The sequence below is a fragment of the Pituophis catenifer genome, unplaced genomic scaffold (genome assembly GCF_029215685.1).
Source record: "Pituophis catenifer annectens isolate HBS135680 unplaced genomic scaffold, rPitCat1.0.hap2 SCAF_1, whole genome shotgun sequence".
Classification (NCBI taxonomy): Eukaryota; Metazoa; Chordata; class Lepidosauria; order Squamata; family Colubridae; genus Pituophis; species Pituophis catenifer.
Window position 1 is genome coordinate 32,308,761 of NW_027256881.1, and position 16,027 is coordinate 32,324,787.

The following is a 16,027-nucleotide window of genomic DNA, read 5'->3' on the forward strand; positions in this document are numbered from 1 at the left end:
GAAGAGAAGAAAACTTATGCTTAATTTTGGTATCAATTGATTGATGCATTGATCTGTGATTACCTGACATTTATAAGAGAATTTAGTGACCTTGGATTTCAATAAAGAAAAACAACGTCGAGTCTGGTTGGGCGTCTTTTGAGGGGTTGGGAACAAAACTAAACTTTCCAGTTTTCTGGAGAACTTTCAGGTACCATCCACTGACACAGTGACATCAACAGAAAGGGCCTGGTTGACATTTGGAAAGATTGCAAGGTTAAGAGTAAGCATATGAATCGGAGATCTCTGTCAGACAACCAATAGCAATTTAATCCTTGAGTCTTGCCCAGACTCAAAACATGACACAAGATTTTGTTGCTAAAATTCATTTGGGAGGTGCATGTCGGGTGTGGATTATCCACCATTTTGTAAATAATAACAGCAGTGATAATAGAAGCTGGCACTTCACAACATTCCAACTTCCATTAAAAAAAAGATTAAGGAACATAAAGAAAAAATGAAGTATAGAGAGACAGAAACCCTTGCATACTGGATCCTATGAATATCAGATTGTCTGCCTTCTCTAAAGCCAACTGAAACATTATGCAGAATTTGTAGTTTGGTCACTTCCACCATGTCAGTAGTGTTGGCTGCACTGTTGGACCCCTCATTTGATTTGCAGTGTCAGACTCCTGAAAGCTGGGAGGGGAGGGAATAGAGATTATGTTCTTTCTTGGTAGAGGAGGCCATTGCTATCTCTTATGGCTGAGAAGGCACATCCTCCAGCGAAGTGGAATTCAACTTCTGTTTTCTGGACTGCCATGTATCATGACAAAAAGAGGTTATCAAGAGTTGGCAGGGACTATTTACTCCATCAAATCCAATCCTAAACTGGATTCCAGATTGAAGTGTTCCTGGCACAAATTATCCTTCGTTTGCTTAAACACTTCCAATAAAGGAGAGCTCTATTTGCTGCTTCCTTGGTAATTTGATCTGAAGGACCATGTTGTTTTTTATGTTAGAGATGAAATGAAAATTAAATCAGCTCATTCAAATAGAATAGTGGCTAGAAAACATTTCTCATTGTTTACTCTTTGATTATAAATGAGGTGTAAATGTTGAACAGCAAAGGAAGGTATAAAAATAATTCTGTGTATGGCTATCCATTTGGAAACTTGCACTATAGAAATAGTACTAACAAATATTCTACTACAATTTACCGAGTTTTTTTATATAAAGCTGTTAATATCTTCTTGATTTATATTCAAAATAATAATAGAGACATATAAAATGTTCATTGACATATTTTTCAAAAATTGTTTGCTTATAGGACTATAAAATGCTCCTCAGTATTCTTACTAATTTCTGCGTTCCTATTTGTTGCTCCTGTTCTACAATTTTTAATATCCCAAGTATGTAATCTCCACTAATCAAGACCTTGATCTCTCAAAACTACAGTAAATGATAAATGAGATACGGCTGAGAAGAGGTCTGAACCAGAAAAGACAGAGAAGCCCATTCACCGAAGCCCATAGTCTTTTAAAGAGGGAATTGATTATATGTCATCAAATTGTGTCAACACTTAGTGACCACATGGATTTTCTCCATGACTATCTGTCATAGAGGCCTTATAGGTGATTACCAGTGCTTGCATTACTCTTAGAAACCTACCAGCAGCCCATGCAGCTAATAAAGTAGCGGCAGTACATGGACACGTTGTGGTATGTACATAACTATCTGAGTATTCTGCAGGGAGAATTCCAGATAGAGGGCATTGCCAGAATCCAGGCAGGAAGTGACCAAAGCATGACTAACTTTGAGTATAAATTGATGTAATTGGTGAACAAAATGGATTTGTTGAAATATCCTCCTAGGCTTGGTTGCCACCTGCTGTTTGAGTAAAAGACAGTAATCTAGGGAGATGGTGATGATGATGATGATGATGTTGTTTTTATCCCAGTTTTTAAATATATAACTCAAGGTAGCAAACATATGTAGAACTCCAACCTCTTATCCACAAAAACATTGTGAGGTGGGTTGGACTAAGACAGAGTGACTAGCTGAAAATCTCCCAGCTGACTTTCATCCCTAAAGCAGGGCTAGAACTCACAGTCTCCTGTTTTCCAGGGGCAGCGTCTTAACCAAACTGACTCTGGATAATTTTCCTCAATAAATTAATGAACAAGTACATTTTTGACTCATTTGTTTAATTGGATCTCTTTATCTAGTTTTATAATTTGTATGCAGAACTGATCGTGTTTTTTGGTCATGTTTTTTTATTGTTTGTATCCTGCATTTATTATTTTTACAAATAACTCAAGGTGGAGAACATATCCAATACACCTTCCTCCTCCTATTTACCCCATAACAACAACCCTGTGAGGTGGGGTGGAAATATTATGCAGAAATATCAACAATTTAAAAGGGTTCACAATCTTTTAAGCACTGCTGTATGTTTATCTATATCTACTTTTGAATATACTTTCAAGCAAGTGGCCTTACGTTTGTATCAATCAACACAATGTACAACGTAGTCATTTTTGCTCAATGCAGAATCTTTTTATTTATTTATTTATTTAATTTACATGCTGCCCTTCTCCGGAGACTCAGGGCGGCTTACAATGCGTTAAGCAATAGCCTTCATACTTTTGTATATTTTTATACAAAGTCAACTTATTGCCTCCACAATCTGGGTCCTCATTTTACCTACCTTAGAAAGGATGGAAGGCTGAGTCAACCTTGAGCCTGGTGAGATTTGAACTTGCAGTAATTGCAGGCAGCTGATGTTAATAACTGTTAATAACAGTGCTTTAGTCTGCCGCGCCACCAGGCTCGCTTAACAATCTTAATCTTAACAAAATAAGCTGGATAAATATTTCATTTTAATCTGATTTTAACATCCAGAGAGATCACATGAGAAATAAGTATAAATACACTGGCAAAAACTGCCCTGCTACTGAAAATTGTTCATGCACTTGGACTCTAGAACATAAATCAAACCACAGTATTAAATTACTCAGACCACTAATGCCTTTGAAAATTCCGCCTTTCAATATCTTTAGGTATGTTTAATTTAGTTTTAGTCAAAGACTCCCCTGATGATTATACTGTATGCTGCTTTTTTTCTTCTTCCAAAAGTGGTAATATTGTAATATAATTCTTTCATGATCTCAAATAATGCATGTGACCTTAAAGTATATGCATTTACATAGCTAATGAAAACAGAAAGAAGCTACTAATATATCCAATGAAATTGTTTAATTGATTTTAGTATCTTATATATGTATAAAACAATGATATTATGTTTGTAGACATTCTGTGAAGTTGTGTTCAAATATATTTAAAAACCAAAATAGAGACTACTTTGGGATCTATTTTACTTGGAATATTTGAGGAATCGGTTGTTTGTATGTAGGTCTAACAGATATGAATGATAGAACAGTTTCTGTTATTCATATAAAATAGATTTCTTTAGGTATACAAATAATTTTTCAAAAGTTCATATGGTAAAGTAGCATGTCTTATTATTAAATATCTTCAATGAACAGAATGGGGTCTGTTTAGATTTAGAAATCTGGTAGTGTAATGGCTACATACCTATTTGTGATATTTTGCTGAATGAAAATATAACTAATCCCCGATTATGTGATGGTTGAATCTATCTTATAATTCTGATAGATTTTGAGAAATGACAGACTTTCATCTATTTCCTGTACTTTTTCTTTTTTAACAAACAACATTCTGGGTGTTCTTGCCTGTTTTCTCCCCAATTGAAATTAATGTAACTTGTCATATGTAGGTTGCTTTTAAAAGTATAGTAGCTTAAGGCTAGCTTTTACAGTTGCGCTAATTACTGACTTCTAGACAAATCTGCCCTATTTTGCTATGCTATTCTCTGCTTTAAAGGATGAATTATTGAACTATGTAGGAATCATTGCCTTAAAATACTTATCTATTTTGACTATTGAATTTGCTGTTCAGAAATTATTTCATCCATATTGCTGTTTAAATACAATGCAGAAATAAGGGATTTATGTTGGTATTTAAAATATTTTCAAAGCAGTTTTATTGTTCACTTTTTTAGAATATTAGTAGTATGTTATCCAATGTTGTTTTAGTTGTGTTCTTTTAACTTTATATACTGGATATAGTAAGTCACCCAGAGTCTTCTTTGCAGTTGGAAGGCCCTGACAAATATATACCTATATACCTATACCTATACATCTATATGAGAGAGAGACGGAGAGGGAGAGAAAGAGGGAGAGGGGGAGAGAGAAGTTACATTTCATAGAAAAATATATCTGCTATCCAAAGTAAATTTTAAAGATTTTTTTTTACATTAAATCACTGACTTATTTGGTTCTGCACTGTTTAACATCCATGGAGTAGTTTTGTATGGTTTCAGATATGAGTTATCTTCTACTTTTATTACTCTAATAATTTTATTCAGTTTTTTTTACAAATAATAAATGCTGTGTTATTATGATAGATGTATACTATATACATGTGTTGATGCATTGCTAAAACTCAGGCAGCAACAAGTAAAAATTAAGTGAGATGTAGCACAATATTGCATATTTAAAAAATATTTTTCCATAATCTTGCAGAAATTAAATTAATGTCAATTTGTATTTAAATTATAATCTTGTATATTAATTATCCTTGGCATTCATTTGCTACTAATGTTGAGTAAAATTTAATGTCAATGAGTTAAATTTTGCTCATCTAGTATCTTTTCCCTCTCTCTGCTCCTCTGTTTTAAGAGATATGGGGTACAAAGGGCTGAGGATATAATAACTTTCTTTCTGCTAATGGAACTCATTCCATTGATAAGAAGGATGTCATTTTTTAAATAAATGTACAGGTAGTCCCTAACGTACAACCACAATTGGACCAGAACTTCCATTGCTAAGCAATGTGGTTGTTAAGTTTTCATGTTCGATTATATTACCTTTTTGCCATGGCCATTAAGTGAATCACCATGATCATTAAGCAAATCTGGCTTCCTCCATTTGCTTGTGGAGGTCTCCTGGAAAGGTTGTGTAGGATGGTCATGTGATCCTTGGATGCTGTTAGTTTAAGGCTTATGAATGATTTCCCAAATGACTATTTTTTAATTCATGTACATAAAATGAGACTGAAGTCTGAAGCTCAAACACAGTGAGAGAAAAACCTGTAGAGTATTAACATCTGTAGTAATTGTCACACCACGATTTTAAAACTATGCTGTTGTATTTTGAAAAAAACATCAGAATAACATTTTTCAAAACAGCTAAGTTTTGCTTATGTTATAAACAAAGCAGTTGTATTTTGATGGAAATTATGTAGTACATTAATGAAAAACATATGAAGTATACTCTTGAGCCTGCTATCATTTATATGGACAGTATACCAAAGAACTTGAAATGAAAAACTTACTACTTAATAATGATTTAAAGAACAATCTCATCCTAGGTATATTTTGGAGAAAGTAGCGGCTGCTCATCTCTAGATGCTTTTGCAGAAAATGGATCACTGAGAAGGAATATGATCATGCTCATTACACAAAGCAAAGCTTATCATTAACATAAGTAAGGGACCTACCATGTTGCAGACTGAAGATAATTTAGCAATTACCAGTTCTTTTCCTCCTAGCTGGAGCTCTGGTCACATTTGTTGTGGCTAGCTGGTATTTCCATAAATAAAAACCTCTAAATCAAAATCAGAGCCACCAGAAAAGCTAATTTTTGCAGCTATTATTCTTGAAAAGAATCCAGGAATTCTAATTTAATTTCCTATTAAATTTACTATCGAACTAGCTTTAACAATATAGAAAACTATGGTATATCAGGCAGATAATTCCAAAAGTAATTAATGTTAAGATTAAGGAAGGCATTTTTTTGGTCCAAAGATCAGATACTGCATCAGCGACACGCAATTTAAAGATCTGTTAGTGGATCCAGAGAAAATTGCCTGGAAGGCATTCAAGGATGTCATTGAGAATTTTCTTGGCAACTACAGAGCACCAAACTACATTCAGCTGGTTGACAAGCATCTTATAGCACATAAGACCATGAACTACAACATGTCCGTGAAGATACATTTTCTGCATTCATGCTTGGACTTCTTTCCTGAAAATCTATGTGCAGTCAGTGGTGAACATGGTGAAATGTTGCACCAGGACACAATGGAAAAATGGACACTAGTGAGATGTATCAGATGTTCCATAAAACAGGTCTTACAGCAGAAAAGCCCCATCTCCTGGGTCCCTCAAATAACTCACCCTTTGCCATGAAGAGCTTTAAAGTTGATAGGACATAGAATAAATGGGTTGGAAGGGACCTTGGAGGTTTTCTAGCGCAAGCCCCTGCTCAAGCAGGAAATCATTCCGGATAAATGGCTGTACAGTCTCTTTTTGAAAACTGCCAGTGATGGAGTTTTGTCGAAGCCACAACAGCCGGCGAGAAACTATGGACGAAGTGAGGGCCCGGGAAGCAAACTTCGCTGCACCAAGTGAAGCATCAGCCAAAAATTCGGCTGCAGCAATCAGTTTAGTTATGTCTTGTTGTATTCTGGCCTCCTCAGGGGACAATCTGTCTCTTAATTGGCGAAGCCAGATGAGGGATGCCCTATTAAAAAATGAGGCAGCCGTAGCAGCTCGAATTGCCCAAGCCGACGCTTGATGTCTTTTCCGACACGACATCTCCGCTCGTTTGTCCTCCATTCGTAGACCGTCTCCAACATTTCCAGCCAAAACAGATGAGAGACTAGACTAGCTACAGGTTCATCTACCGAAGGTAGTTGCAGCAAAGACTCCAGGTCTGGAGCAGCACAATACATTCGTTTACCAAGGCCAGAGGGGCCAGAAAGAGAACCTGGGCGTTCCCAAGGTCGTTGAATCACCTGAGAAAATAAATCCGGGAACGGAATAAAATCGTGCTCATGTTGAGGCATTTTAAATAAGGAATCAGACATATTAGGTTGTTCCTGTGAAGAAGAAAGTGGGTCAATAACCTTTCCCATATTAGTGGCAGCCTTAGCCTTATGTAGCAAGGAAGAAAAAAGAGCAGGTCTGAATAATCCCGGAAAAGCAGGCTTGTCAGCCAAGGTCTCATCATCCTCAGACATATCAAAGTCATCAAAATAGTCGTCCTCATGTTCAGAACCTTCCACGCCGTGGTGGGTAGTAGTAGACTTAGACGTAGAAGGATTAGCTACTGAGGCAGAATGCATTGTCTTCGCTGGTGGCACGGTTAAGGAAGGCATTGTAGAATGATGTAAAGTAGACTGCAAAAAACTGGCAAATGCTTGAGAAAGCATAGCTTGAAAGTCAATCACCTGAGCAGGGTTAGTTGTACCTATTACTTGAGGTTGCGAAGCAGAGGCAGCAGAGTTAGAATCTGATGCAGCAGATGGCATTTGCCCAAGTAGAGGTGTATGGTGAATATGATCACCTTGACTACAGAGCAGATTGTGGCCCTGAGGTACAAGAATAATGTCACCCTGTGGCCAAGCTACAAGGTTGGGCTCTTGAGGATTAGAAACAGGGGGCACAGGAGACTGGGCCACATCATCCTCAGCATTTAAAATAGTAGGCTCATCAGGTTGTAAATTAGCCTGAGCCTTGTTAAACTGCTTCTCCAGAGCATTGTGGGATCTGGCAGCGTGTTTGTCCATAATACACTCTGCTGGAGCAGGCTTAGCAATTTTTTTGGCAACACTCTGGTTTTGGCCTTTCGTTTCCCTGCAGGTTTAGGAGAAGGAGCCCTACGAGGGGAAATCTCCCGTTCAATATCCGAGGAGAGAGGGGAATCTGCCATAACTCAGATAGTAATACTGTTGCTGTTGTTGTTGTTGTTGTTGTTATTATTTTTAAATTCAACAATTAATCAATAAAAAAGAACAAACTAGAAACACTTCCCTTCACTCAATCGATAATCTGGCAATCTGAGAGATGAGACTGATAGCTGCAGCACTTTGTCAGCAGGCCACGCTTCATCAATATTAGGAGCTGTCAAGGAAAAGCCCTCATCAAAATGGCGACTGGAGCAAGACTCTGGAAAAAAGGTCAGCTATGCCACACTTCAGGAAGGGAAAAGAAACACAAACTGCAATTATAATACTGTCAGAGGCGAAATAAATATCAGGCAGGTAAGAAAAAAGCAATTATTGCCCTTAAATTCAAACTGTAACCTGAAATGGCAGTTGATTCAAAAATGGCGGGAAAAACTTCAACCGCCACGAAGCCTACGTATATCTTCAGGATATGCCTCTGACAGGCAGGGATCCTGGAGCCGCCATTAAAAAGGAGAAGCTGCGTAGGTGGGGGCAGATAAATGGCGAACCAAACCAGCTCCATCACCTGCGGCTTTTAATTGGGACAAAGGGACGCATCTCTCAGCTGGGCGAAAATAACCCATATGCCTCCAGCTGTACTCACGGTTAACAGAAAAGAATCGGCTTGGCAAGAGAAGCCTCCCCCGAAGCCGACGCTCCGCTCTCTTTTACAAGCTCCCTGTGCGCCGTCCCCTCAGCCAGGCGAAATTTGAATAGCGCCTCTCAGCTGTCTGTCGGAGTCAAATGAAGGCAGGCTGGATCGGCAGTTTAACTACTAGCCAAAATCGCCGCTCACGCCTCAAACTGACAGGCAGGGAGGAGAAAATGGCGGATCAGCACTTTAAATCTAGCGCCGAAACCGCCCCTCCGAAAGGACTCCAAATCTTTCTATTGCAGCTCTCCGAAATGAATACCAATTATAATTAGGTCACAATATAACGTAAAATCACACAAAAACCCAAAATACTCAAGAGAAAAGGCACTCAGGTGTACTCCTATCAACTGAGTGAAAAAGACTGATGAGGGGCGGAGCCAAGGCTGCAGAAAAAATTATAGGCACTCAGTTTCATCCAATCAACGTACAACATCCCAGGAGTAGGATTGGCGGCGAGCGAGTCAGGAAAAAGGAAATTTCTACCTAGAACAAAGGAAAAATTTCTTGGCAGGGAGAACGATTAATCAATGGAACACATTGTTTTCCAGAGTTGTGGGTTCTCCATCACTAGAGATTTTCAAGAATAGAACATAGACAAACATTTGTCTGGGATGTATATATGGTTTCCTGCCTTTTTTAAAAAAAAATTTGATTTATATGCCGCCCTTCTCCAGAGACTCAGGGCAGCTTACAATGCGTTAAGCAATAGCCTTCATACTTTTGTATATTTATACAAAGACATCTTATTGCCCCCACAAACTGGGTCCTCAATTTACCTACCTTAGAAAGGATGGAAGGCTGAGTCAACCTTGAGCCTGGTGAGATTCGAACTTACAGTAATTGCAGACAGCTGGTGTTAATCACAATGCTATCAGTCTGCTGAGCCACCAGGCCCTTGAGTAGGAGGTTTGAGTAGATGACTTCCAAGATCCCTTCCCACCCTATAATTCTATGAGTTTACTATGTTAGAAGGTTTTGCTTTTGTTGAATTTCCTCTGAAGACCAATAGCAAGAATCCAAGCATGTTTCCCCCAAATGGTAGTATAAAATCTTCCAGGTCTCAGTAAGAAATCTAAAGGCACAGAAACAAATATATGTCGTGACTATCTGAGAGAAAGTGGTATTAAGGTTGGATTGTACATTGTATTTGTTGAAGGCAAATAACCAGTACATTTGAGTGTCTCAGGTGTAATTACATTCCCAGATGGGCCTGTTCATCTATTTGAAGCATAATACTTTTAGTTGAGCCTAACTATCTATTTTTGCTGTTGGGTGTTCTTAATAAAGTCCAAATACCATTTTATACAAATATTCTGGTAGTAAATTGTGTCTTGACTCAGAAATTCTCTCCAAATGGACAAGATAATGGGATGAAGATGTTCTTTTGTTCTTCACTCTGTTAAAAGAAAGGAGAAAGCATTTTGCTTCTTTGGGCTTTGTGAGCTTGAGAGAAAAAAAGAAAGCAACAGCAGCAAGTCCTAAAAGAAGGCAGTCACTGCTATATTTTTGCAGGTTGTCCTAGTTGGATCAGGCAGGGCTGGTGGTAGAGAGCGCCAATAGACAGATCATTCTCACATTCTTTCTAATATTAGAGTGACATTTTATCCTGGAAGAAATAAAGGATAAACCTGAAAAGAAGACAAATCTGAGAAATTCACAAGGATAACAAATGTGTTTATATTTATAACTTTCATTTACGAAGAAAATTCAAAAGCAAACCCAAGAAAATAATTAAATAAATCTAAAGGAGAGCTTTCTGAAATAAAGGATATATATTATACTTCTACAGTATACCTATAAAACTATACTATGTGTCCCATGATAAAGGACATATGGTCACTATAGGTAACTGTAGGTACATGTGAGAGATGGAGTTTGCATCTTTGGAATAGAACCATTATATAAAAATGGGCCTGCTGTAAATAGCTAAGTACTATAGTGAGAAACAGCTGTATAGTACAAAAATGACAGGAGAAAAAAAGCTCAGGGTTTAAGCCCTGGAGCAGCACTTATAGAGATATATATAGAAGGAAATAAAACTGTAGAAACCATTCTTTATCTTACTAAGATTGGGGGTATCTGCCATAAAGAATCTGTTCTACTTGCCAAATCTCTTTAATTTTCTCTATAACCATTCAGATGTTTTCTCAAACCTTAGTTACTGTATTTGCTAATATGATTTGCTAATTATAGTTTGAATATTTTAGATTATATTATACAATCATGTGAAAAAGAAATTATACCCTATTCTATTCTATGGTTTTATATATCAGGACATAGTGAAAATCATCTGGTCCTTAGCAGTTCTTAAAAGTAGGTAAGTACAACCTCAGATGAACAACAACACATGACATATTACACCATGTCATCATTTATTTTACAAAAAGAAAGCCAAAGTGGAGAATCAATGTGTGAAAAATTAAGTAGTACATCTTATGATTCAATAGCTTGTTGAACCACATTTAGCAGCATTAACTTGAAGTAATCACTTTCTGTATGACTTTTATCAGTTTCTCACATTGTTTTGGAGGAATTTTGGCGCAGTCTTCTTCACAACATAGCTTCAGTTCATTGAGGTTTGTGGGCATTTGTTCATGCATAGCTCTCTTGAGGTCCCATCACAGCATTTCAGTCAGGTTGAGGTCTGGACTTCGACTGGACCATTGCAACACCTTGATTCTTTTCTTTTTCAGTCATTTTGTTGTAGATTTGCTGGTGTGCTTGGGATCATTGTCCTGTGCATAACCCAATGTTGGTCAAGCTTTAACTGTCAGACAGATGGTTTCACATTTGACTCTAGAATACTTTGGTATACAGAGGAGTTTATGGTTGACTCATTGACTGCAAGGTGCCCAGGTCCTGTGGCTGCAAAAGAAGCCCCAAATCATCACCCCTCCATCACTGTGCTTGACAGTTGGTATGAGATGTTTGTGCTGATACATTGTTTTTAGTTTTCATCAAATTTAACATTGTGCATTATGGCCAAACATTTTCACTTTGGTCTTATCTGTCCAAAGGACAGTGTTCCAGAAGTCTTGCGATTTGTTCAGATGCAACTTTGCAAACCTAAACTGTGCTGCCATATTCTTTTTAGAGAGAAGAGACTTTCTCCTGGCAACCCTTCCAAACAAACCATACTTATACAGTCTTTCTCTAATTATACTGTCAGGAACATTAACATTTAACATACTAACTGAGGTCCATAGAGTCTGAGATATACATAACTCTTACAGTTTTCCTGAGAATTCCATGTTCTGACCTTGGGTGAATTTGCTGGGACATCCATTCCTGGGTAGGTTGGCAACTGTCTTGAATATTTTCCACTTGTGAATAATATTCCTCACTGTAGAATGGTGGATTTTAAATTGTTTGAAAATATAACTGTCCCAGACTGATAAGCAGCAACAGTTGTTTCTTTAAGATCATTGTTGATGTCTACATTTTGACTTTCTTTTTGTAAAATAAATGATGTAATATGTCATGTGTTGTTGTTCATCTGAGATTGTATTTACCTATTTTTAAGAATTGCTACGTACCAGATGATTTTTATTATGTCCTGCTACATAAAACCATAAAACTCAAAGACAGTGTACTTTCTTTTTCACATGACTGTATACAGATAGTCCACAACTTACAACAGTTCATTTAGTGACCGTTCGAAGTTACAACAGCACTGAAAAAAGTGACTTATGACCATTTTTCACACTTATGACCGTTGTAGCATCCCCATGATCATGTGGTTCACATTTGGATGCTTGACAACTGACTCACATTTATGATGATTGCAGTGTCCCGGAATCATGTGATCCCCTTTTGCGATCTTCTGAGAAGCAAAATCAATGGGGAAACTAGATTCACTTAACCACCATGTTACTCTAATTTAACAATTACAGTGATTCACTTAACAAATGTGGCAAGAAAAGTCGTAAAAAGGGGCAAAACTTACTTAACAAATTTCTCACTTAACAAATTTTGGGCTCAATTGTGGTCGTAAGTTGAGAACTACCTGTATTTGTGGTTTCCCCAATTCTGGAAAATTGTCCTTATTTATTTATTTATTGGTTCGATTTATATGCCGCCCTTTTCCGGAGACTCAGGGTGGCTTACAATGCGTAAGTAAGTAATAGCCTTCATACTTTTGTATATACCTGCTTAGTAGGGCTTTTTGGCCCCCCCTAAACCGTGTTCTATTTTATACAAAGTCAGCTTATTGCCCCCACAAACCGGGTCCTTATTTTACCTACCTCAAAAGGATGAAAGGCTGAGTCAACCTTGAGCCTGGTGAGATTTGAACTTGCAGTAATTGCAGGCAGCTGGTGTTACTTAACAGTGCTTTAGTCTGCTGCGCCACCAAGGCTCTTATATACAAGGTCCTTACATCTGTATACATTTGTATATTTATTCACAGCAGGAAAGAGCACAAATGTAACATAGCAGTTAAATGGTCTTAGTATCAAGTTTATTTCTTTAAATTGCTTCTCTTAGCCTATGTTTTGTTTCATATATTATGGGCATTCAACTGTAGTAGAAATCATGTTAAGCTTCTTCTTCTGTAACTTACTTAAAAAAATGAAACTCAGAGCAACAAAAGACTTGATCTATGCAGTAATACATAACATCTGTACTGTAAACAATACTTAATGTGCCTGCTGTGTAGTTCCAACATTATGTAAAGTATAAATTAAGTTCCCTAAGTATTTTAGGATTTATTGTTTGCTGATCTGTACATTTTTCTTTGTGAAATTCAAATAAATTGACAGCACTTATTTATTTCAATTTTTTTCAGAAATCCTAAAGCAGCTAGTCAAAGAATAAATAAGAAGGTCAACAATGATGCATCACTTCGAATTCAAAATTTGTCTATTTTAATAAGACAAATTAAATCATATTATCAGGTGTGTGATTTATTTCCTTTTAAACATGTTTAAATCCACTTATCTATCCTGGAAGAAGGGACAATGACTGGACAGCTAAAGCTTGTCATAGTATAAATTGTTAATAATCTATTTATATTTTTGCTTTGGCAATTCAAAGAAACATTAATTATATTGATTATAACATTGAAGTCATTTTTGAAAATTTCAGGGATAGAGGGCCAATCAAATATATCATTAAGAATGTTTCCCCTCACTCTCAACTCCATCTTTTCTGTTACTTGTTTTAGATTGTATGCCTGTAAAAAAGATTATTTTTTTACTGCTTTTTACTCAGTCCCATGTTGAATTCTTTTATGAACTGAAGAGTAGCATGAAATATAATTTTTTGTTCTTTAATCCATTTATTTTATTTTTTCAATTTATATGATCATGCAATTCAAAATGGCATTTAACAAATTTAAAAACAAAGATAAAAGCATCAAACAAAATACGTGCTAATTATGACTAACTTTCATCTCTATGAAACATCTTTCAAAGCTGGACTCAGTATCTTGGCTCAGTACCTTCATGAACAGCCATGCCTTCAGTGCCTATATTATATCATCTATAGCTATGCCAGACATAATTGAGTGTGTATTCAAATCTTAAAATATAACAACATAATATGTTGCGATACAGACAAATAGTGTTTACAGTACCTATATGTGTACTAAAACTGATTCTCTTGCAGACTTCCAGTACATTACATGGTGGTGGACATTAAACGAACATGGCAATCATTAAGCAAACACCATGGTTGCTAAATGAACCCGTTGTTCATTATGGGCTGGGTTTTGTTGGAAACCAGAAGTAAACACCAGTTTCTGACAAAAGTATAAATTACAGTCACATGACAACAAAACGCTGCAAACGGCTATAAATTGGGTGTGTTGCCAAGTGCCCAAAATGCAGTCACATGACTGTGGAAGAACTGAAATTAGAACTTCAAAGTCAGGTTGCAAGTAACTTTTTTGAGGGGTCCATCAGAACTTTGACTGGTCATAAATTGAGAACTATTTGTATTCTTGTCTCTCAGATCTGTATATTCATGAGTATTTTTTTTTATCTTATTTAGCCAGATGTTGAGAGAATGCATGCCAACTTTAAAGAATTAGAATTTTTTTTCCTGATAAGAACTATTAGTGTCTACCAGTGGTATAATTTATTAGGGCAACCTTCAGGAAATAATTTGCAGAATAGATTGTTGCCTTTTTAAAGGAGATTTGGCAGTTCTCAGAAATGATACTATCTAAGTTGCAGCCCACTTTTACTCAATTTCAGTCTTGAATAACGTAGTACAACATGTCAGCTTCACAGGTTTTTACATTCTCATAGTCAGTGTAGGAAATTATTTTACAGCCATAGTAAAATGGTTTAAAATATAAGATGTAGTTCTCTATGTAAGGAAAATGAAATTGAAAAAGTGCCTGTTCTTACTTTTTGTGGACAGCCAGTATTCCTAATATACATAACAAGTTTAATTAGTCTTCTTTCTTAAGTTAAGAAATTTCACAACATTGAGATAAATTAATATACTTGCACATAACCATCTAATTTAATGCATCTTAGGAATCTACATATAGGAGAGAAACTTAAATCACCTATACACCCTGAAGTCTTAGGTTATATATGGTTTTAATTCATTACAATTAATTTATTTAATTTACTTGAATTTAAATTAAATTAGCTATGAGAATCTGGGTATTTATCATTCTCTCAAATAATTATTTAATATCAATATGCTTGAAATAAGTTATAAATATTAATACATGAATACCTGTTAATAAACAAGTATCTCTAGTAATACAAAAAAATGACAATTAGAAATTGTTTTCACCTCATTTCCAGTATCATTGCTCTGTACAAATAAAAAAAAATATTTCTAAAGTCCTTAAAGAGGAACTTATTTCTAATATTGCTCATTTAAATTTCTGTTTTGAATATGTATGTTCCATAACATTAACTTTCCTTAACATTCCTTAATAGGTTTTCTAGATTTTTTTGTTTAACATTAATTTTATATGAGGCATAAACAATAATATGATCATAAAAGTGTCCAAAACAAGCAATAAATCAAAGAATATCAATTTATAAGAAAAATATTTGCAGAACAAAATGGATAAGCAAAATATTCTAGGCCTTTCAACTTTTACAAAAAGTGAAACCTGATCCATTTACCGTAAATACCATGAAGCAAAGTTATGGTTTTTTGGAGTTAATACAATATTACACTTGTAAATAAGGGATAATTTTACTGCTTATTTTAATATATCAATTAAGGTCAGATGTTGCCAGAAACATACAGAAAGTTCAGCCTCTGTATAAGTTTTATAAAAATTATAAAAGTTACAAAAGTTAAATCTGCTTCCACAGGAGACATTGCAGCAATTGATCATGATGCCTTTGCCAAATGTTTTAATAATTGGAAAAAATCCCTTTTCAGGTAAGCATTGCAGCTGGTTTAAAATAGGCATACTGTAATATTTAATAGTTATTTGTTGAAGTTGGCAAGGAAATAATAGTTATTCTCAGGTTAGGGAGGAATATTATGTAAATAGATCATTGATTTTTTATCACCTTTAAACAATAGCTAATTATGCTTTGATTCAGAAAAACAGGAAAAGCTTTGAATATAAATCCTGTAATATATACCTATATATAG

At 35.8% G+C, this 16,027-nt stretch overlaps 1 protein-coding gene across 1 annotated transcript in view; it reads left to right on the plus strand.

Moving 5' to 3' along the window:
• The window catches only part of CCDC88A (coiled-coil domain containing 88A), a 74,871-nt gene that overhangs the window by 2,939 nt on the left and 55,905 nt on the right, over positions 1–16,027 (plus strand). The window contains exons 3-4 of the mRNA XM_070932234.1: positions 13,236–13,344; positions 15,739–15,808. Coding sequence (XP_070788335.1) covers positions 13,236–13,344; positions 15,739–15,808 — 179 coding nt within the window. The remainder of the gene's footprint in view (positions 1–13,235; positions 13,345–15,738; positions 15,809–16,027) is intronic.